The following is a 21374-nucleotide window of genomic DNA, read 5'->3' on the forward strand; positions in this document are numbered from 1 at the left end:
GTATTACGATTTATGTAAATCCAAATGGGTGGTGCGGGACTAAATGCCAGTGATTGCTGGTAACAAGGCAATGGTGGGTAAGAGAAACTAACGCGTTTCTAGGCCTCACATATACTGGTCGTTTCTGGAGCGCCTAGGGTTCTTTTGTGTATTTGTCCCAGGATGTCCCGAGGCTCTGTTGGCATGGAACTGTGAAAGAACTATTGCCCGAAGATACTGTGGAATAAACAGATGCCCAGTCTTGGGTGGTGCTTGGTCCTCTTAAAGCACGTATCCGGGCTGAGAGGTCTTGGGCCAGACCAGTATGGATAATTGTGGATGGAATAATAGATTCCACTGTCTAGGTATACTTTGTGGCTTGGGGTAAATTTGAACACCAATGATTGATTTGTGGTTTTCAAGACATTGTCTTGTTTTTGTTCTTTTATCCACCACCATACTAACATTTCAAAAATAATTCAATTCATTATGCGAAATAAATTTTAACAATTTTTTTAAACACCAACTCCAGTTGTCATGTGTCGTTATTTATTTAGATTTAAATTTAAGAATTAGTTGTTCTATATTTATTAAAGCTGGGCAACATACATCAACAATTAGGAAGTTTATGAGATTTAAAGTAAAAGAAGCAGTATGATTGGGGCACTTTAATGGAGTGCCTTTCCTTTATGGCATATTGTGAAAAATGAATTAATTCGGTAGTAGTGTTACTTCGAATTAAACCAAATCATATTAGGTTTAATTAATAGGGGTTAGGAAATAAACAAGAGCTGTACTCATGTATTACATTGATGTCTTCTTCTGGGACTTCTCCATTTTGGAGGTCAGGTGATATCTCCATTTCCTGTGCCAAACAAAGCCAACAGATGTTGATATAAGGTGTAAATTACATCACATTTGTACATTTTCAATAATTTTGTGATCCTTAACCACTAAACTTAAAATCCAAGTTGGTCTATATAAAAGAGAAGCTGCTAAAAACATTCACAAATATATTCATTTCTGAATATTATTTAAACAAGCTATATTTGACAATACTTATTTTACTCCTGACACTTAGTTTTAATTAGCGTTCTATAAATCATTTGGGTCGCTGCCATGAGCTCTTTATGATACAATTAGATTCTGATTCCCCCAGATTTGTAAGGGTCATTTACAAAGCTATAAAACACAAAGCACACAATGTTTGCTGAGGCTCTGCCTCATTCTTCAGGTGCAAGAATCATGAAGGTATGTACATAATTTTTAATTTAAAGATGCAATACTATTTTTTTGTGATTTTTTTTTTAAATGACTATTTAAACTGCTAACGAATTAATGATTTATAATTTTGGGTTACCATGGCAACCACAGTAACATGGCACAGGATGTTGTTAGTAGAGAGACTTTGGAACACTCCATCTGGACTGTGACATGCTCCGACCTCCTCTGTTCTGCCATCACAGAACATCCTGAGAGCTTGAGCCTGCAAAGTCCGACCGTGCTGGTGTGTGTCAGTCTTTTTTGTTCACCTCCAGAAAGATTTTGAAATCTTTGTTGAGGGCGAACATGAGTATGGGGATTGCTTTAGTTAACAATCAAAAAATTAACTATTCATTACAAACCTTCAGCATGTGCGCGTATCATGGAGATAGCATCTGTATACCCAACAATATACTTATATTTCCACAAAATTAACATTTATATGCCTCTCCTCCTCATTGATCACCTGACCCCACTCTCACAATCAGGATTTCTCTCAGATCGCTCCCGACCTTTGGGATGCCCTCCTGCGCACCCTTATACTGTCATCAACTCACTTTTTTTATTCTATCTTACCCTCCACCTAACTGTGCAGACCCTGTCCTCTTCTCCCCAAAAAATTTACCCATATCTTCAATCAGGGGCGTAACTAGGTATATGAAGGCCCCATAGCAAAAAGTTTGTAAGGGCCCCTATGAAGCACCCAATGGGGACAAATGTATATAGCTCATGTAAGCTCGTATGAGCAGGAACCTCTAGCTAAATATAATAGGTCGCGTTTTTTTCCAGAGTTTGCAGTCGGCAAAAATTGCAGCCAGATTCCGGCGATATTGGCCTAAAACTTGTGAGATGTAATAGAAGGCGATTTTGTGGCTTAGTATGAAAATCAGTAGTGAGATTTGGCAGGTACTAAGGACAAACTCACCAGAAAATGGCTCCAGCCAGAGAGATTGCTTAAACTACATGCATTCAGAGCTATGTGTCAAGACAGGACATCGTAAAGAGCCACATTAATCATATGTATTATTTTGTCATTAATAAATACTCAAATAAGGGCCCGCAAATATAATTAAAATACTGATGTGCCATAATTATTTAAAGATTGTATTATTGAGGGTAATCATGTTTAAATTAGGGGTGAGCGGGTTCGGATTTCTGAAATCCGAACCCCCCCGAGCCCCCCCGATCCGAGTCCGATCCGAGTCAGGCTCGACTTTTCCCGCCTGACTCGGATCTGACATCGAGGCAAAACGTCATCATCCCGCCTTCCGAGTCTCGCGGGTTTTGGATCCTATATAAGGTACCCGCGTTGGCGCCATTTTCTCACTCGGCTGTGGACAGTGAAGAGGGAGGGTGGGAGTTAGTGCTGTGTAGTGTAGTGTAGTGTAGTGCTGCTGTTGTCCACTACTTCAAAGTCCATAGGGGCTGGCTGTGTTGTGCTGTGCTGCTGTTGTTAATAGGGGCTGTGTCCACTACTTCAAAGTCCATAGGGGCTGGCTGGACTGTGTTGTGCAGTCAGTTCCAAAGTCCTGTGCAGTGTCCCAGTCCTAAAGGGGTGCTGTAGTGTTGTCCAGGGGGTGCTCTGTCCATCAGGGGTGCTCCCCCCAAGTGCTAAAAAAATAATATATTTTCTGTGTTTGTGAATTGTGTGCGCAGTAGCCGCACGTGCATCAACAAAGTAGTGCCAAGCGTGCGCCTGTGTCATAAGTAAAGGGCCGGCTGGCTTGACCGTTAAGGGTGCTGTAACCCCCGAAAGTACACTCCAGTCCAAACCAAAAAAAAAATTATTTTCTGTGTTTGTGAATTGTGTGCGCAGTAGCCGCACGTGCATCAACAAAGTAGTGCCAAGCGTGCGCCTGTGTCATAAGTAAAGGGCCGGCTGGCTTGACCGTTAAGGGTGCTGTAACCCCCGAAAGTACACTCCAGTCCAAACCTAAAAAAAAATTATTTTCTGTGTTTGTGAATTGTGTGCGCAGTAGCCGCACGTGCATCAACAAAGTAGTGCCAAGCGTGCGCCTGTGTCATAAGTAAAGGGCCGGCTGGCTTGACCGTTAAAGGGTGCTGTAACCCCCGAAAGTACACTCCAGTCCAAACCAAAAAAAAATTATTTTCTGTGTTTGTTAATTGTGTGCGCAGTAGCCGCACGTGCATCAACAAAGTAGTGCCAAGCGTGCGCCTGTGTCATAAGTAAAGGGCCGGCTGGCTTGACCGTTAAGGGTGCTGTAACCCCCGAAAGTACACTCCAGTCCAAACCTAAAAAAAAATTATTTTCTGTGTTTGTGAATTGTGTGCGCAGTAGCCGCACGTGCATCAACAAAGTAGTGCCAAGAGTGCCCCTGTGTCATAAGTAAAGGGCCGGCTGGCTTGACCGTTAAAGGGTGCTGTAACCCCCGAAAGTACACTCCAGTCCAAACCAAAAAAAAATTATTTTCTGTGTTTGTGAATTGTGTGCGCAGTAGCCGCACGTGCATCAACAAAGTAGTGCCAAGCGTGCGCCTGTGTCATAAGTAAAGGGCCGGCTGGCTTGACCGTTAAAGGGTGCTGTAACCCCCAAAAGTACACTCCAGTCCAAACCTAAAAAAAAATTATTTTCTGTGTTTGTGAATTGTGTGCGCAGTAGCCGCACGTGCATCAACAAAGTAGTGCCAAGAGTGCGCCTGTGTCATAAGTAAAGGGCCGGCTGGCTTGACCGTTAAAGGGTGCTGTAACCCCCGAAAGTACACTCCAGTCCAAACCAAAAAAAAATTATTTTCTGTGTTTGTGAATTGTGTGCGCAGTAGCCGCACGTGCATCAACAAAGTAGTGCCAAGCGTGCGCCTGTGTCATAAGTAAAGGGCCGGCTGGCTTGACCGTTAAAGGGTGCTGTAACCCCTGAAAGTACACTCCAGTCCAAACCAAAAAAAAATTATTTTCTGTGTTTGTGAATTGTGTGCGCAGTAGCCGCACGTGCATCAACAAAGTAGTGCCAAGCGTGCGCCTGTGTCATAAGTAAAGGGCCGGCTGGCTTGACCGTTAAGGGTGCTGTAACTCCCGAAAGTACACTCCAGTCCAAACCAAAAAAAAAATTATTTTCTGTGTTTGTGAATTGTGTGCGCAGTAGCCGCACGTGCATCAACAAAGTAGTGCCAAGCGTGCGCCTGTGTCATAAGTAAAGGGCCGGCTGGCTTGACCGTTAAGGGTGCTGTAACCCCCGAAAGTACACTCCAGTCCAAACCAAAAAAAAAATTATTTTCTGTGTTTGTGAATTGTGTGCGCAGTAGCCGCACGTGCATCAACAAAGTAGTGCCAAGCGTGCGCCTGTGTCATAAGTAAAGGGCCGGCTGGCTTGACCGTTAAGGGTGCTGTAACCCCCGAAAGTACACTCCAGTCCAAACCTAAAAAAAAATTATTTTCTGTGTTTGTGAATTGTGTGCGCAGTAGCCGCACGTGCATCAACAAAGTAGTGCCAAGCGTGCGCCTGTGTCATAAGTAAAGGGCCGGCTGGCTTGACCGTTAAAGGGTGCTGTAACCCCCGAAAGTACACTCCAGTCCAAACCAAAAAAAAATTATTTTCTGTGTTTGTGAATTGTGTGCGCAGTAGCCGCACGTGCATCAACAAAGTAGTGCCAAGCGTGCGCCTGTGTCATAAGTAAAGGGCCGGCTGGCTTGACCGTTAAAGGGTGCTGTAACCCCCAAAGTACACTCCAGTCCAAACCAAAAAAAAATTATTTTCTGCGTTTGTGAATTGTGTGCGCAGTAGCCGCACGTGCATCAACAAAGTAGTGCCAAGAGTGCGCCTGTGTCATAAGTAAAGGGCCGGCTGGCTTGACCGTTAAAGGGTGCTGTAACCCACAAAGTACACTCCAGTCCGAACCAAAAAAAAATTTATTTTCTGTGTTTAGCCGCACGTATATATCAAATCGATATAACATAAATGGAGGACCAAACTTTCTCCGATAAAAATAAAATAGAGAAAGATCAAGAACCACTTCCTCCTAGTGCTGAAGCTGCTGCCACTAGTCATGACATAGACGATAACATGCCATCAACGTCGTCTGCCAAGGCCGATGCCCAATGTCATAGTAGAGGGCACATACAATCCCAAATGGCAAAGTTCAGGAAAATGACCTTGAAAAAGACATTTAAATCAGCTGAAGAGAAACGTAAACTTGCCAATATGCCATTTACGACACGGAGTGGCAAGGAACGGCTAAGGTCTTTCCCTATGTTCATGACTAGTGGTTCAGCTTCACATGACGATGGAAGCACTCCTCCCACTAAAAAAATCAAAAGAGTTAAGCTGGCAAAAGCACAGCGAAGAACTGTGCTTTCTAAGAAGATATCACAAATCCCCAAAGAGAGTCCAAGTGTGGTGGTGGTTGCGATGCCTGACCTTCCCAGCACTGGACGGGAAGAGGTGGCTCTTTCCACCATTTGCACGCCCCCTGCAAGTGCTGAAAGGAGCACCCACAGTCCACTTGCTGATATGCAAATTGAAGATGTCACTGTTGAAGTACAACAGGATGAGGATACTGGTGTAGCTGGCGCTGAGGAGGAAGTTGGCGAGGAGGATTCTGATGGTGATGTGGTTTGTTTAAATCAGGCTCCGGGGGAGACAGTTGTTGTCCGTGGGATGAAAAAGCCCATCACGGTCATGCCTGGGCAGAAGACCAAACATTCCACCTCTTTGGTCTGGCAATATTTCTATCCAAATCCGGACAACAACTGTCTTGCCATATGTACCATATGTAAAGGTGAAATAAGTAGGGGTAGGGACGTCAACCACCTAGGAACATCCTCCCTTATACGGCACCTGCAGCGCGTTCATAAAAAGTTACTGTCAAGTTCAGAAACTTTGGCTCAGACCGTAAGCAGTCCAGGGACACCTAAATCCCGTTGTCCTGTTGTATCCAAGCGCCTGCAAACCACACCGTCAACTCCCTCCTCGTCAATTTCCTCCTTAGTCAGGATCGGAAGTAGTCCTGCAGGCCATATCACTGGCATGACTGACTCTCCTATCCGGGATTCCTCCAGAGGATCCTGCATTGCTACGCCTACTGCTGCCGCTGCTGCTGTTGCTGCTGCTGCTGGGAGTCGTTCATCATCCCAGAGAGGAAGTAGGAACACCACTACTTTTACTAAACAATTGACCCTCCAACAGTCCTTAGCGAGGAGGATGAAGTACGACAGCAGTCATCCTGAAGCAAAACGTATAACTGAGGCCTTGACTGCTATGTTGGTGTTAGACGTGCGTCCGGTATCCGCCATTAGTGCAGTGGGATTTAGACAATTGATGGAGGTAGTGTGTCCCCGGTTCCAAATCCCGTCTAGATTCCACTTCACTAGGCAGGCGATACCGAGACTGTACAGAAACGTCAGAAAAAGTGTCCTCAGTGTCCTGAAAAATGCCGTTGTACACAATGTCCACTTAACCACGGACATGTGGACAAGTGGAACAGGGCAGACTAAGGACTATATGACTGTGACAGCCCACTGGGTAGATGTATCACCTTACGCAGCAACAGCAGCAGCGTCACCAGTAGCAGCATCTCAGAAACGCCAGCTCGTTACAAGGCAGGCTACGCTGTGTATCACCGGTTTCAGTAAGAGGCACACCGCCGACAACCTCTTAGAGAAACTGAGGGAAATCATCGCCCAGTGGCTTACCCCACTTAGACTCTCCTGGGGATTTGTGATATCTGACAACGCCACCAATATTGTGCGGGCATTACATCTGGGCAAATTCCAGCACGTCCCATGTTTTGCTCACACAATAAACTTGGTGGTGCAGAATTTTCTGAAAAGCGACAGGGGCGTGCAGGAGACGCTTTGGGTGGCCCGAAAAATTTCTGGCCACTTTCGCCATTCAGCGACTGCGTGCCGAAGACTGGAGCGCCAGCAAACACTCTTGAACCTGCCCCGCCATCACCTGAAGCAAGAGGTTGTGACGCGGTGGAACTCAACCCTCTATATGCTTCAGAGGATGGAGGAGCAGCAAAAGGCCATACAAGCCTATACATCCACCTATGACATAGGCAAAGGAGGGGGTATGCACCTGACTCAAGCGCAGTGGAGAATGATTTCCGTGTTGTGCAAGGTTCTTCAGCCCTTCGAACTTGCCACACGTGAAGTCAGTTCAGACACTGCCAGCTTGAGTCAGGTCATTCCCCTCATCAGGCTTTTGCAGAAGCAGCTGGAGAAAGTGAAGGAGGAGCTAAGACGGAGCGATTCCGCTCGGCATGTGGGACTTGTGGATGAAGCCCTTCATTTGCTTTGCCAGGATTCCAGGGTGGTCAATCTGTTGAAATCAGACCACTACATTTTGGCCACCGTGCTCGATCCTAGGTTTAAAGCCTATGTGGTGTCTCTCTTTCCGGCTGACACAAGCCTGCAGAGGTGCAAAGACCTGCTGGTGAACACACTGTCAGCTGAAGCGGAACGTGACACGTCAACGGCTCCTTCTTCATTTTCTCCCGCAACTGGGGCTGCCAGGAAAAAACTTAGGTATCCTAAGCAACCCGCTGGCGGTGATGCAGGGCAGGCAGGACCAAGTTTGGACATCTGGTCCGGACTGAAGGACCTGGCAACAATTTCTGACATGTCTACTGTCACTGCATATGATACTGTCACCATTGACAGAATGGTGGAGGATTACATCGGTGACAGCATCCAAGTAGGCATGTCAGACAGTCCATACCTGTACTGGCAGGAAAAAGAGGCAATTTGGAGGCCCCTGTACAAACTGGCTCTATTTTACCTGAGTTGCCCCCCCTCCAGTGTGTACTCCGAAAGAGTGTTTAGTGCAGCCGGGAACCTTGTCAGCGAAAGGCGTAGGAGGTTGCTTCCACAGAATGTGGAGAAGATGATGTTCATCAAAATGAATTATCAGCTCTTCCAGGGAGACCAGCCTCCAGAAGGTACAGAGGGACCTGTGGTGGTGGATTCAAGTGGGGACGAGTTAATACTTTGTGAGGATGAGGATGTACACACTGAAGAGGGTGAGGAATCGGTGGATGAGGAGGATGAGGATGACATCTTGCCTCCGTAGAGCCAGTTTGTGCAGGGACACATTAATTGCCAGCTTGTTTTGTGGGGGCCCAAACGAACCAATCATTTCAGCCACAGTTGTGTGGCAGACCCTGGCGCTGAAATGATTGATTTGTTAAAGTGTGCATGTCCTGTTTATACAACATAAGGGTGGGTGGGAGGGCCCAAGGACAATTCCATCTTGCACCTCTTTTTTTCTTTGCATTATGTACAGTTTGGGGCCTAGTTTTTCTAACTGCCATCCTGCCTGCCACTGCAGTGTCACTCCTAGATGGGTCACGTGTTTGTGCCGCCCACTCGTGTCGCTTAGCATAGTCATCCAGCTACCTCGGTGCAACCTTTTGGACATAAAAACACTATTGTGAGGTGTGAGGTGTTCAGAATAGACTGGAAATGAGTGGAAATTAAGGTTATTGAGGTTAATAATAGCATAGGAGCAGAAAAACCTACAAATTCTGTGATTTTAGCTGTTTTTATGCTTTTTTTCAAAAAAATACAGATCCAAAACACAAAACCCAGAACCCAAAACACGGAAGGGTGGTTTTGGCAAAACCAATCCAGATCCAAAACACGAAGAAAGATCCAGATCCAAAACCAAAACACAAAAAGTGGCCGGTGCACACCCCTAGTTTAAATGTAATCAAATTTAAAATTATGTGTACAAAATTATTTTATGTTAATTGGGGGCATATTAATTAATGATATAAGCACCAATTAGATTACAAACTTGTGGCACTACAAGAGCCAGCATGGATATCTTTTTATTAAATAATTAACATGGGGACTTCTGGTGGTCGGACCACCCAAGGTGGCCAAGTTTTTTACTGAGCTTCCTGCTCCAGGCTACAATGTCCATCTGTCTTTTCTATAGCCTGTGATTAACCTCAATTTTATTCATGAGGACCAGGAATAGTGTCGGGCAAGGGTGCCCGTCATCCGACCCAGCTCCCTCAGCCGCTATTCCTCGGGTGTCCCGACCTGAACAACAGGGCCATCACCTGCAGACATGGGGTCCGGGCGATCGCTTACTTGTTTGCCTCCTGGAGCTGTCGGGTGCCGGTGAATATTTCTCCGACCAGACAGCACGTCACTGCTGATGCTCTGGGAGCAGGCTGGGCCTGGACCGTGGCTGTGCACCTCTACTATCTCCGTCTTGGCCAACTTTTGACACCTCCTGGGCCGAACTAAATGTAACCCCCCTTTCACCTCTAAAGGGACTCTAGGTTACCATCTGCCTTGATGTCTAGGATACACCCACCGTTAACTGCCCGTTAAGTGGTGTACCCTTATATCACTGCCTCCACCCAAGTATGAGTATAACTACCATAGGTGCAAGAGGTGCAACTGCTATGGGGCCCAGAGCTGACGGGGGCCCATCTTCCTTGTCAAAGTTACATGTGCTATATATATTTTTTACCATTGGGTGGTACATAGGGGCTCTTACACACTTTTGTTCTTCCACTCCCTTATTTTGTGTCTGATGTGGCTGCATGACACGGAACGATAGAAGTGTTAGAACTTGACACTGTTGCCCCTATTGTATGAAAATTGTATCCAAGCAGTTTGTATCTGGTTTTTCATTCCTAGGAGCTAAGACATTTGCCATACTAAAGGGGCCTATCCATTAGCAGATAAATTGAACGATTGAACAATATATCGTTCTATTGTTCAATTTATCTGCTATGAATAGGCCTTGAACAATGACAGATGCGCATTCTCGCGACCGATAAATTGCTTCTATCATCTCTCCAACATGTTGGTCAATTATCGCATATCGCTGGAGCAATATCGGGCAGTTTATATGCGGTAAACGACGAACGATATTAGCAGCAGCTACAGAGCGCTGGAGAGAAAAAAAATCCACTCCCTGAATTATGTCATTCAATATCTTTCATCATTTGCCAAAATCTGTCATGTACATGACAGATATCGTTCGGCACAGCCACCGGAAATTTCAAGGGATATCATTTGCCTTTCATCTTTCAGAAATACATCTGCTAATGGATAGGCCCCTTTAGAGTGTAGCATATACTCTGTCCTATATTTATATATGTTTTGCACTTTAATGTATCCGAATCACGGTACCAAAGAGGAATGACATCACTTGATGCTTATTGCTTAACTCCTTTTTTCATATTGATTGATATTAAATCCACTTCCTTGTTTCATGGATGATTGTACATGAGATACAGTGCATGAACACGAAATAGAATTATTGAAGGTACTCTGGGCCTGATTCAGACCCGGTCGCAAGCGCTGAGCGCTCTCAACCAGGTCGATAGTGGCCCACAGCGCATGCGCACGACGGAGCCGGCTCCGTCATGCGCATGGACGAGACCCAGCTAGCGACGGGCAATCCGTCGCTCCGGGTCTTGCACCAAAGGGGGCGAGCTGTCGATGTTGAGTGACAGCTCGCCCCCTTTGGTGGGCGGGCCGAGGGGGTGGATGCCCAAACGGAGGCGTTTCCATGTGAACGCCTGCCGTTTGGGGGCGGCCCCACTGATATCACGAGTGATGTCAGTGGAGAGATTCTGGCTCTGTTAGAGCCGAAATCTCTCTGGGGCTTGCGGCCACGAGACCCTACCACAAGGGTCTCGTCGCAAGCCTGATGGTCGCGATGGTCTTCACCATCGCGAACATCAACCTGGCCGCTCGTTATAGCTGTGGGTAGTCACCCACAGCTATGCGAGCGGCCAGGAGGCCGCACAAGAAAAAAAAAAAAAAAAACGCCCTGATTCTGAGTGAGCGCTCTTTCAGAGCGTCCGGCTCTGAATCAGGGCCACTGAGTGGAATTCTGAGATTTCCCTTTTTAGGTAGAGCATAGGTGATAGGTGTTAGAGTGAACATTCATGACTTGGGTACCAGAAGGGAATTTATTTGATATTTCGCATAACCCTTGATATTTAATACTTGTTTTAATGATATTTTCTTTGATATACCCCCATTTTGAACACGTTGGGAATATTTTAAATGGGTAGTATCCAATAAAATTTGTGTTTTAATAAATATACTCATCATATTGTTTGAATTACTATGTTTAAGTGTGCCCCAAAAAGCCATTTTTTGTCCTCCTTGCTTTCTGGCAAGAATAGAAAAATAAAAAGTTAAGATACTTAAAATTTGGGAGCACCACCAACCAAGAGCTGTACTATGGGCCTCATTCAGACCCACTCGCGAGCGGCTGTCCGCTCGCAAGTGGGTCGATGGTGTGCACTCCGTCGTGCGCATGCGCGAGACGCGACGAGCAAAGGACTTTCCTTCGCTCGTTGTGTCTGATCAAAGGGGGCGTGCTGTCAGAAGCCGGCCCCACTGACATCACTAGTGATGTCAGTGAGAGTGATTTTGGCTCTGATAGAGCCAAAATCACTCCTGGCCTTGCGGTTGAGAAACTCAACCGCAGGCTTCTGGTCGCACTGGCGATGGTCGCGATGGTCAAGACCATCGCGACCATCACCCTGCACGCTCGTATATGCTGTGGGTGGTGACCCACAGCTATACGAGCGTCCAGGAGGACGCTCCATATTTATGGAGGTGGGCCCTGATTCAGAGCGAGCGCTCTGGTCAGAGCGTCCGGCTCTGAATCAGGGCCTATATGTATTGTGTCAAAACAGCTAATATGTTGGGATCTATTATATAAATTATGTCCTATTTGATCTTGTGTGGAATCAAGTTTTATATATGAAAGACCCCTGAAGTTGTTTGCCTGTCACTCTCTCTCTCTCTGCTGCCAACCACCCAATTTGCCGACAGCCAACTCAGGAGCTGCCTTCCACACAGACCCAAAGGCTGCCACTCGAATCTGCTTCCAGGTAAGCACCGGACACCGCTGCCGCTTCTGTCACCGAAACACTGCAGCCTCCTCTACGGCAGGAATGAGTGAGAATAGCTGCTCCCACCAGCTTCCATGCTCCCTCTCCGACTCCAACCCCCTGAGGCCGGGATTTGCCACACATATTGTTATGAATTACAATGCGCATGTTTTTAATACAATGTTAGATAGATAGATAGATAGATAGATAGATAGATAGATAGATAGATAGATAGATAGATAGATAGCATATTTATTTTCTTTTACATATTTGTAGCAACACATACATATTTACTAATATATGTAACATACTTTTGCCAACTGTAACTAGTTAAATCCCCTGGAGTGTAAATATATGAAATATACACCCATATATACATTCTTATTAATGCAGTATGTTTCTCTAACCCTTATCCTGGGTTACATAAATGTGTACATTCCTCTGTGCCACACTAAATTGATATACATTCAGTTCCCTTATCACATCCCTTCAGGTGGTTTACACTGTTTAAGTTTCCTTTTTCTTGTTTCCTTTCTGTGTACAGTGTGCAGGCTATGTAAGTGTTAATTGCTCTTTGGTGAACGTCATATCTTGCTTCATTTATTCTGGGTATGTGAAGGTATCTTGATAGAACTACCCCTGCCCCACGAGGCATGTCTAAACAATCTATGACTTCCACGCAGCAATAAAATCCCTATGGCGCACGTGCACTAAAAAAGGGTGTGTTGCTAGTCACAGCGGCATGCAAGGTCATAGAGAGCCCAGCCGGGCCCAGGTGAAGGGGGTGTGGCCTAATCGTGGAAGATGTGGCCACGCCCCTTTGAGCTAAAGCGGAAAAAAAACCTTTTGCAGCGCGAGGGGGGGCACTGTGAGCCCCTCAGCCCGGCGCAAAGCCAAAGGGAGGCGCGATCTGTGTGATCGCTCCTCCCCCCCCCCCACAGGCATAGGAGACTGCTGTGGCTGTGTGCTGTGCTGCTGTGTGGGTGGGAGGAGTGAGGAAGGGAGGGGAAGAGCGGCGCCGGACCCCGGCACCCCGCCGGGTCACTCTACCAAGCCCGGCACATAGTTCCCGCTCCCCCCTTCTCTCCACGCCCCTGGGTGCGTGGCCTCGTTGTATGCCCTCGTCTGTCTGCACCGAGAGGTGGATGTTCTCTGCCAGACTTTCAGGCCGTATCAGTCCGGCCCTGGGACTTGGAATTCCACAGTAATTAGACTGTTTTACAGGCAGTATTTAGTTGACAAACTACAACAGAAAACAATGATGTTGGCTCATAACATGGCGAGTATAATATGTCTGGTATTTATTATAAAGGATGCGGAGGCATGAAACCGTTACCAGATATAGAAGTCATACATGGCTTAGTTACCAGCAGTCTGTTGTTGGTTGCAGTATGTAATGCTTGAGCAAGCCATAGGTTGTTTGCTCCTATAGAGACAACAGGCTGGAAGGTGACACATTGGTCATAGCGGATTCTCTGTGCTGCAGCTAATCAGGACTAAGCTGTGACATCGGCCATCTGCTCAGACAGACATATGCATATTGTACGTATGACAGTCCATGCACTAGACTATAATGCTCTGTCACTCCTGCTTCTTTAGTAATCCTGCCTGGCGTATACTAGAAGGATTGCTAGATACTTGTGGTTAGGTGATCAGAGCACACAACCAACTTATCTATACAATAAGCAAGAAAGCGTGTCTGTCTGTCTGTCTGTCTGTCTGGCTGTCTGTATGGCTTTTTGTCCTATATGCACAGCCAGAGTTTTGGACCTAGATGGGACAAGTGGTTCTTATCTGCCGTCAAATTCTATATTTCTAAATCCATGGGGGGCGCGATCAGTGTGATCGCTCCCCCCACAGGCAGAGAAGGCTGCTGCTACTCTGCAGCATTAAGCAGTCTTCCATTGCAGCCCTGTGCTGCTGATAGGTAAGAGGGAGGGAGGGGTGGCATCACATCTGGGCCCCTCCAACAAGCCCAGGCCTGGATAATTAGTACCTGCTCCCCCCTCCTCACGGCGCACCTGGACATATCTAGAACTTTGTGGGCCACATAGCAAGATCTTAAAAGGGCCATCCCCGAGGTAAAAAGAATCACATACTTTTGTCCACGCAGAGCCTATTCAGGTTATGCTACACAGTAAGAAACCCTTATACACATATGCCACACAGTAGTAGTGCCCCTTATACATTCTGTCACACAGTAATGCCCCTTACACTACACGGTAATGCCCCTTACACATTAAACCACACAGTAATGTCCTTTATGCCACATAGTAGTAGTGCCCCATATAACACATTATCCTACACAATAGTAGTGCCCCTTACACATTATGTCCCCTCCCCAGCAACTCACCTCCCCAAGTCCCTCCAGCAGCCTCCCACTTCCGCCTGTGTGTCATCAGCAGCCAGCAGATATGGATTTGGGTCTGGGCCGCCAGCTAATTACAGCTGGCACACCAGCAGCCAGCTTCAGACATGGACAGACAGCAGCCAGCGCAATTTGAATCTGGTGCCGGTCGCAAGCCAATTGGTGCTCGCAGACCAGCAGCCAATCAGAAGCTGCCAGTTCTGATTGGCTGCTAGTCCATGAGCTCTGACTGCCTCGTGACCGGAGGCACTGTCTCTCCATGACTGCCTGACAGTGTACCAGCTGTAATCAGCTGGCAGGTCGAAACCAAATTAACATTGCTGACACCCATGCCCCCTGACTGGACCAGCCCACCATTGCTGATACCCATGACCCATGCCCCCAATGGACCTAACTGGACCAGCCCACCTTGTGTGCGTGACTGGGTGCAGGAGGAGCGGCAGGCCACAGAGCAAGCTCGGGCACCATAGCAGCCGCACCCCTTGCACTCACGGTAGGTACCCCACTGTTTGCAATGCATGCATGTTAGCAAACAGTAGGGTCCTTTTCAGGATCAATGGAATGGGGTTATAAGTGAGGACAATGTAAACAAATAAAGGCTGCAGGTGTACTTCAGTGTCCAGTCTTCAACCAAGGCAACACCGGGTTTCCCAGCTAGTCAATTAATGTAAGCTCTGTAAATGTTTGTAATAACTAACCAAAATTATGTTTTAATAGCAATGAAAGGCAACTAGTGGCTGTCCAGCTGTTCAACTACAAATCCTGCAAACCTGAGGCTGGAACTAGTACTTTTGCAGCAGGAGACAGACAGTCCTCCTACTGCGGCTTTAGCAGAAGCCAATCTTACCTTGTGCTGCAGTGGACCTTTAGGACACTGTAGGCAATGCTGGATTGGGATATTAAAGCATCAGCTCACATGGATGATTGTCAGGTAAACTTTATTATGACCAGAACAGGTAAATCCATACTTGATGACTAGGGATGACCATCGATAGTTAACAACCATAGATATTAACAGCTGATGGTTTTGCCATCGATGGCAGAGATACAGTGGTTCTCCCCCATTGATGGCAGACTGGGAACCAATGTTTTTTTTCTTCCCGATGGCACAGAGCTTAGCCCCGCCCTTGATGCTTATTGGTCCGCGCACTGCAGTGTCCCCCAGCAGAAGTGGCCATCGAGGGGTGCAAGCCATAGATGATTCACTGTAGATGGTTTTGTGCCATCAACGATAATCACTGAGGGAATCAATGATGCACAATCCACAGATGGACCGGGCAACCATGCCCAGGTTGCAGGAGGGCGAAGTGCAGCAAATGCTGCATCATGGCTTATCTCAACTGTTCCATTCCAAAGCATCGATAATCAAAACCACCAGGCTGTCCAATTCACTCAGGAGCAGGGGCGTCTTAAGAGAGGAGGGGGCCCGTGTGCATTCCCCGTCCGGGGCCCCTTCCTCTCTCCCCGGCGGCCGGCAGCCGACTAATGCGGCAGACCGACCACCGCAGCATCAGTAGACTCTGGGCACTAGAATGTTGACATGATACCACACCCCATTTTTAATGGCGTTACAGCCTGTAGCCGGCAGGAGGATCAGAAAATACTTTGCTGGATCCCCTATGGGTCAAATCTCAATGTGCATGGCATATATACAGTATATGCACTTATTGCACCCATCCATGATAGATAGACCCCTAATTTTCTAGCATTGAGACTAGTATGTATGGATTGCTACTGGTCACATGAACTGGGACCACTAGAGGGCACCAAACTCATTCAGACATCGGGAAGATGCCGAGAACATTGAAAGCAAACCTGGATTTACAGTATCTGCTTTACACACTCATTTATTCTGGGAATAATAGAATATAGTTATGCTTATACCATTTGCTTGGTTAGACATTTTTTTATTTATTCATTTATAAAGATAAGGGGTGAGCGGGTTCGGATTTCTAAAATCCGAACCCCCCCGAGCCCCCCCGATCCGAGTCCGATCCGAGTCAGGCTCGACTTTTCCCGCCTGACTCGGATCTGAAATCGAGGCAAAACGTCATCATCCCGCCTTCCGAGTCTCGCGGGTTTTGGATCCTATATAAGGTACCCGCGTCGGCGCCATTTTCTCACTCGGCTGTGGACAGTGAAGAGGGAGGGTGGGAGTTAGGGCTGTGTAGTGTAGTGTAGTGTAGTGCTGCTGTTGTCCACTACTTCAAAGTCCATAGGGGCTGGCTGTGTTGTGCTGTGCTGCTGTTGTTAATAGGGGCTGTGTCCACTACTTCAAAGTCCATAGGGGCTGGCTGGACTGTGTTGTGCAGTCAGTTCTCCATAGGGGCTGTGTCCACTCCAAAGTCCTGTGCAGTGTCCCAGTCCTAAAGGAGAGCTGTAGTGTTGTCCAGGGGGTGCTCTGTCCATCAGGGGCGCTCCCCCCAAGTGCTAAAAAAATAATATATTTTCTGTGTTTGTGAATTGTGTGCGCAGTAGCCGCACGTGCATCAACAAAGTAGTGCCAAGCGTGCGCCTGTGTCATAAGTAAAGGGCCGGCTGGCTTGACCGTTAAGGGTGCTGTAACCCCCGAAAGTACACTCCAGTCCAAACCAAAAAAAAAATTATTTTCTGTGTTTGTGAATTGTGTGCGCAGTAGCCGCACGTGCATCAACAAAGTAGTGCCAAGCGTGCGCCTGTGTCATAAGTAAAGGGCCGGCTGGCTTGACCGTTAAGGGTGCTGTAACCCCCGAAAGTACACTCCAGTCCAAACCAAAAAAAAAATTATTTTCTGTGTTTGTGAATTGTGTGCGCAGTAGCCGCACGTGCATCAACAAAGTAGTGCCAAGCGTGCGCCTGTGTCATAAGTAAAGGGCCGGCTGGCTTGACCGTTAAGGGTGCTGTAACCCCCGAAAGTACACTCCAGTCCAAACCAAAAAAAAAATTATTTTCTGTGTTTGTGAATTGTGTGCGCAGTAGCCGCACGTGCATCAACAAAGTAGTGCCAAGCGTGCACCTGTGTCATAAGTAAAGGGCCGGCTGGCTTGACCGTTAAGGGTGCTGTAACCCCCGAAAGTACACTCCAGTCCAAACCAAAAAAAAAATTATTTTCTGTGTTTGTGAATTGTGTGCGCAGTAGCCGCACGTGCATCAACAAAGTAGAGCCAAGCGTGCGCCTGTGTCATAAGTAAAGGGCCGGATGGCTTGACCATTAAAGGGTGCTGTAACCCCCGAAAGTACACTCCAGTCCAAACCAAAAAAAAATTATTTTCTGTGTTTGTGAATTGTGTGCGCAGTAGCCGCACGTGCATCAATAAAGTAGTGCCAAGCGTGCGCCTGTGTCATAAGTAAAGGGCCGGCTGGCTTGACCGTTAAGGGTGCTGTAACCCCCGAAAGTACACTCCAGTCCAAACCAAAAAAAAATTATTTTCTGTGTTTGTGAATTGTGTGCGCAGTAGCCGCACGTGCATCAACAAAGTAGTGCCAAGAGTGCGCCTGTGTCATAAGTAAAGGGCCGGCTGGCTTGACCGTTAAAGGGTGCTGTAACCCACAAAGTACACTCCAGTCCAAACCAAAAAAAAAATTATTTTCTGTGTTTGTGAATTGTGTGCGCAGTAGCCGCACGTGCATCAACAAAGTAGTGCCAAGCGTGCGCCTGTGTCATAAGTAAAGGGCCGGCTGGCTTGACCGTTAAAGGGTGCTGTAACCCCCAAAGTACACTCCAGTCCAAACCAAAAAAAATATTATTTTCTGTGTTTGTGAATTGTGTGCGCAGTAGCCGCACGTGCATCAACAAAGTAGTGCCAAGCGTGCGCCTGTGTCATAAGTAAAGGGCCGGCTGGCTTGACCGTTAAAGGGTGCTGTAACCCCCGAAAGTACACTCCAGTCCAAACCAAAAAAAAATTATTTTCTGTGTTTGTGAATTGTGTGCGCAGTAGCCGCACGTGCATCAACAAAGTAGTGCCAAGAGTGCGCCTGTGTCATAAATTATTTTCTGTGTTTAGCCGCACGTATATATCAAATCGATATAACATAAATGGAGGACCAAACTTTCTCCGATAAAAATAAAATAGAGAAAGATCAAGAACCACTTCCTCCTAGTGCTGAAGCTGCTGCCACTAGTCATGACATAGACGATAACATGCCATCAACGTCGTCTGCCAAGGCCGATGCCCAATGTCATAGTAGAGGGCACATACAATCCCAAATGGCAAAGTTCAGGAAAATGACCTTGAAAAAAACATTTAAATCAGCTGAAGAGAAACGTAAACTTGCCAATATGCCATTTACGACACGGAGTGGCAAGGAACGGCTAAGGTCGATCCCTAGTATGCTCATGACTAGTGGTTCAGCTTCACATGACGATGGAAGCCCTCCTCCCACTAAAAAAATCAAAAGAGTTAAGCTGGCAAAAGCACAGCGAAGAACTGTGCTTTCTAAGAAGATATCACAAATCCCCAAGGAGAGTCCAAGTGTGGTGGTGGTTGCGATGCCTGACCTTCCCAGCACTGGACGTGAAGAGGTGGCTCTTTCCACCATTTGCACGCCCCCTGCAAGTGCTGAAAGGAGCACCCACAGTCCACTTGCTGATATGCAAATTGAAGATGTCACTGTTGAAGTACAACAGGATGAGGATACTGGTGTAGCTGGCGCTGAGGAGGAAGTTGGCGAGGAGGATTCTGATGGTGATGTGGTTTGTTTAAATCAGGCTCCGGGGGAGACAGTTGTTGTCCGTGGGATGAAAAAGCCCATCACGGTCATGCCTGGGCAGAAGACCAAACATTCCACCTCTTTGGTCTGGCAATATTTCTATCCAAATCCGGACAACAACTGTCTTGCCATATGTACCATATGTAAAGGTGAAATAAGTAGGGGTAGGGACGTCAACCACCTAGGAACATCCTCCCTTATACGGCACCTGCAGCGCGTTCATAAAAAGTTACTGTCAAGTTCAGAAACTTTGGCTAAGACCGTAAGCAGTCCAGGGACACCTAAATCCTGTTGTCCTGTTGTATCCAAGCGCCTGCAAACCACACCGTCAACTCCCTCCTCGTCAATTTCCTCCTTAGTCAGGATCGGAAGTAGTCCTGCAGGCCATGTCACTGGCATGACTGACTCTCCTATCCGGGATTCCTCTGGAGGATCCTGCATTGCTACGCCTACTGCTGCCGCTGCTGCTGTTGCTGCTGCTGGGAGTCGTTCATCATCCCAGAGAGGAAGTAGGAACACCACTACTTTTACTAAACAATTGACCCTCCAACAGTCCTTAGCGAGGAGGATGAAGTACGACAGCAGTCATCCTGAAGCAAAACGTATAACTGAGGCCTTGACTGCTATGTTGGTGTTAGACGTGCGTCCGGTATCCGCCATTAGTGCAGTGGGATTTAGACAATTGATGGAGGTAGTGTGTCCCCGGTTCCAAATCCCGTCTAGATTCCACTTCACTAGGCAGGCGATACCGAGACTGTACAGAAACGTCAGAAAAAGTGTCCTCAGTGTCCTGAAAAATGCCGTTGTACACAATGTCCACTTAACCACGGACATGTGGACAAGTGGAACAGGGCAGACTAAGGACTATATGACTGTGACAGCCCACTGGGTAGATGTATCACCTTACGCAGCAACAGCAGCAGCGTCACCAGTAGCAGCATCTCAGAAACGCCAGCTCGTTACAAGGCAGGCTACGCTGTGTATCACCGGTTTCAGTAAGAGGCACACCGCCGACAACCTCTTAGAGAAACTGAGGGAAATCATCGCCCAGTGGCTTACCCCACTTAGACTCTCCTGGGGATTTGTGATATCTGACAACGCCACCAATATTGTGCGGGCATTACATCTGGGCAAATTCCAGCACGTCCCATGTTTTGCTCACACAATAAACTTGGTGGTGCAGAATTTTCTGAAAAGCGACAGGGGCGTGCAGGAGACGCTTTGGGTGGCCCGAAAAATTTCTGGCCACTTTCGCCATTCAGCGACTGCGTGCCGAAGACTGGAGCGCCAGCAAACACTCTTGAACCTGCCCCGCCATCACCTGAAGCAAGAGGTTGTGACGCGGTGGAACTCAACCCTCTATATGCTTCAGAGGATGGAGGAGCAGCAAAAGGCCATACAAGCCTATACATCCACCTATGACATAGGCAAAGGAGGGGGTATGCACCTGACTCAAGCGCAGTGGAGAATGATTTCCGTGTTGTGCAAGGTTCTCCAGCCCTTCGAACTTGCCACACGTGAAGTCAGTTCAGACACTGCCAGCTTGAGTCAGGTCATTCCCCTCATCAGGCTTTTGCAGAAGCAGCTGGAGAAAGTGAAGGAGGAGCTAAGGCGGAGCGATTCCGCTCGGCATGTGGGACTTGTGGATGAAGCCCTTCATTCGCTTTGCCAGGATTCCAGGGTGGTCAATCTGTTGAAATCAGACCACTACATTTTGGCCACCGTGCTTGATCCTAGGTTTAAAGCCTATGTGGTGTCTCTCTTTCCGGCCGACACAAGCCTGCAGAGGTGCAAAGACCTGCTGGTGAACACACTGTCAACTGAAGCGGAACGTGACACGTCAACGGCTCCTTCTTCATTTTCTCCCGCAACTGGGGCTGCCAGGAAAAAACTTAAGTATCCTAAGCAACCCGCTGGCGGTGATGCAGGGCAGGCAGGACCAAGTTTGGACATCTGGTCCGGACTGAAGGACCTGGCAACAATTTCTGACATGTCTACTGTCACTGCATATGATACTGTCACCATTGACAGAATGGTGGAGGATTACATCGGTGACAGCATCCAAGTAGGCATGTCAGACAGTCCATACCTGTACTGGCAGGAAAAAGAGGCAATTTGGAGGCCCCTGTACAAGCTGGCTCTATTTTACCTGAGTTGCCCCCCCTCCAGTGTGTACTCCGAAAGAGTGTTTAGTGCAGCCGGGAACCTTGTCAGCGAAAGACGTAGGAGGTTGCTTCCAC

The 21374-nt window shown here is 47.3% G+C and overlaps 1 protein-coding gene across 1 annotated transcript in view; it reads right to left on the reverse strand.

Moving 5' to 3' along the window:
• Window positions 1–678: 678 nt before the first annotated feature.
• SH3BGR (SH3 domain binding glutamate rich protein) overlaps window positions 679–21374 on the reverse strand; it is a 59905-nt gene continuing 39209 nt past the window's right edge. The window contains exon 4 of the mRNA XM_088443138.1: window positions 679–844. Within this exon, the coding sequence (XP_088299264.1) occupies window positions 743–844 (102 nt within the window). The 3' untranslated portion in view covers window positions 679–742. The remainder of the gene's footprint in view (window positions 845–21374) is intronic.

Source organism: Taudactylus pleione, unplaced genomic scaffold (assembly GCF_031769625.1).
Source record: "Taudactylus pleione unplaced genomic scaffold, aTauple2 ptg000327l, whole genome shotgun sequence".
NCBI classification, from domain to species: domain Eukaryota; kingdom Metazoa; phylum Chordata; class Amphibia; order Anura; family Myobatrachidae; genus Taudactylus; species Taudactylus pleione.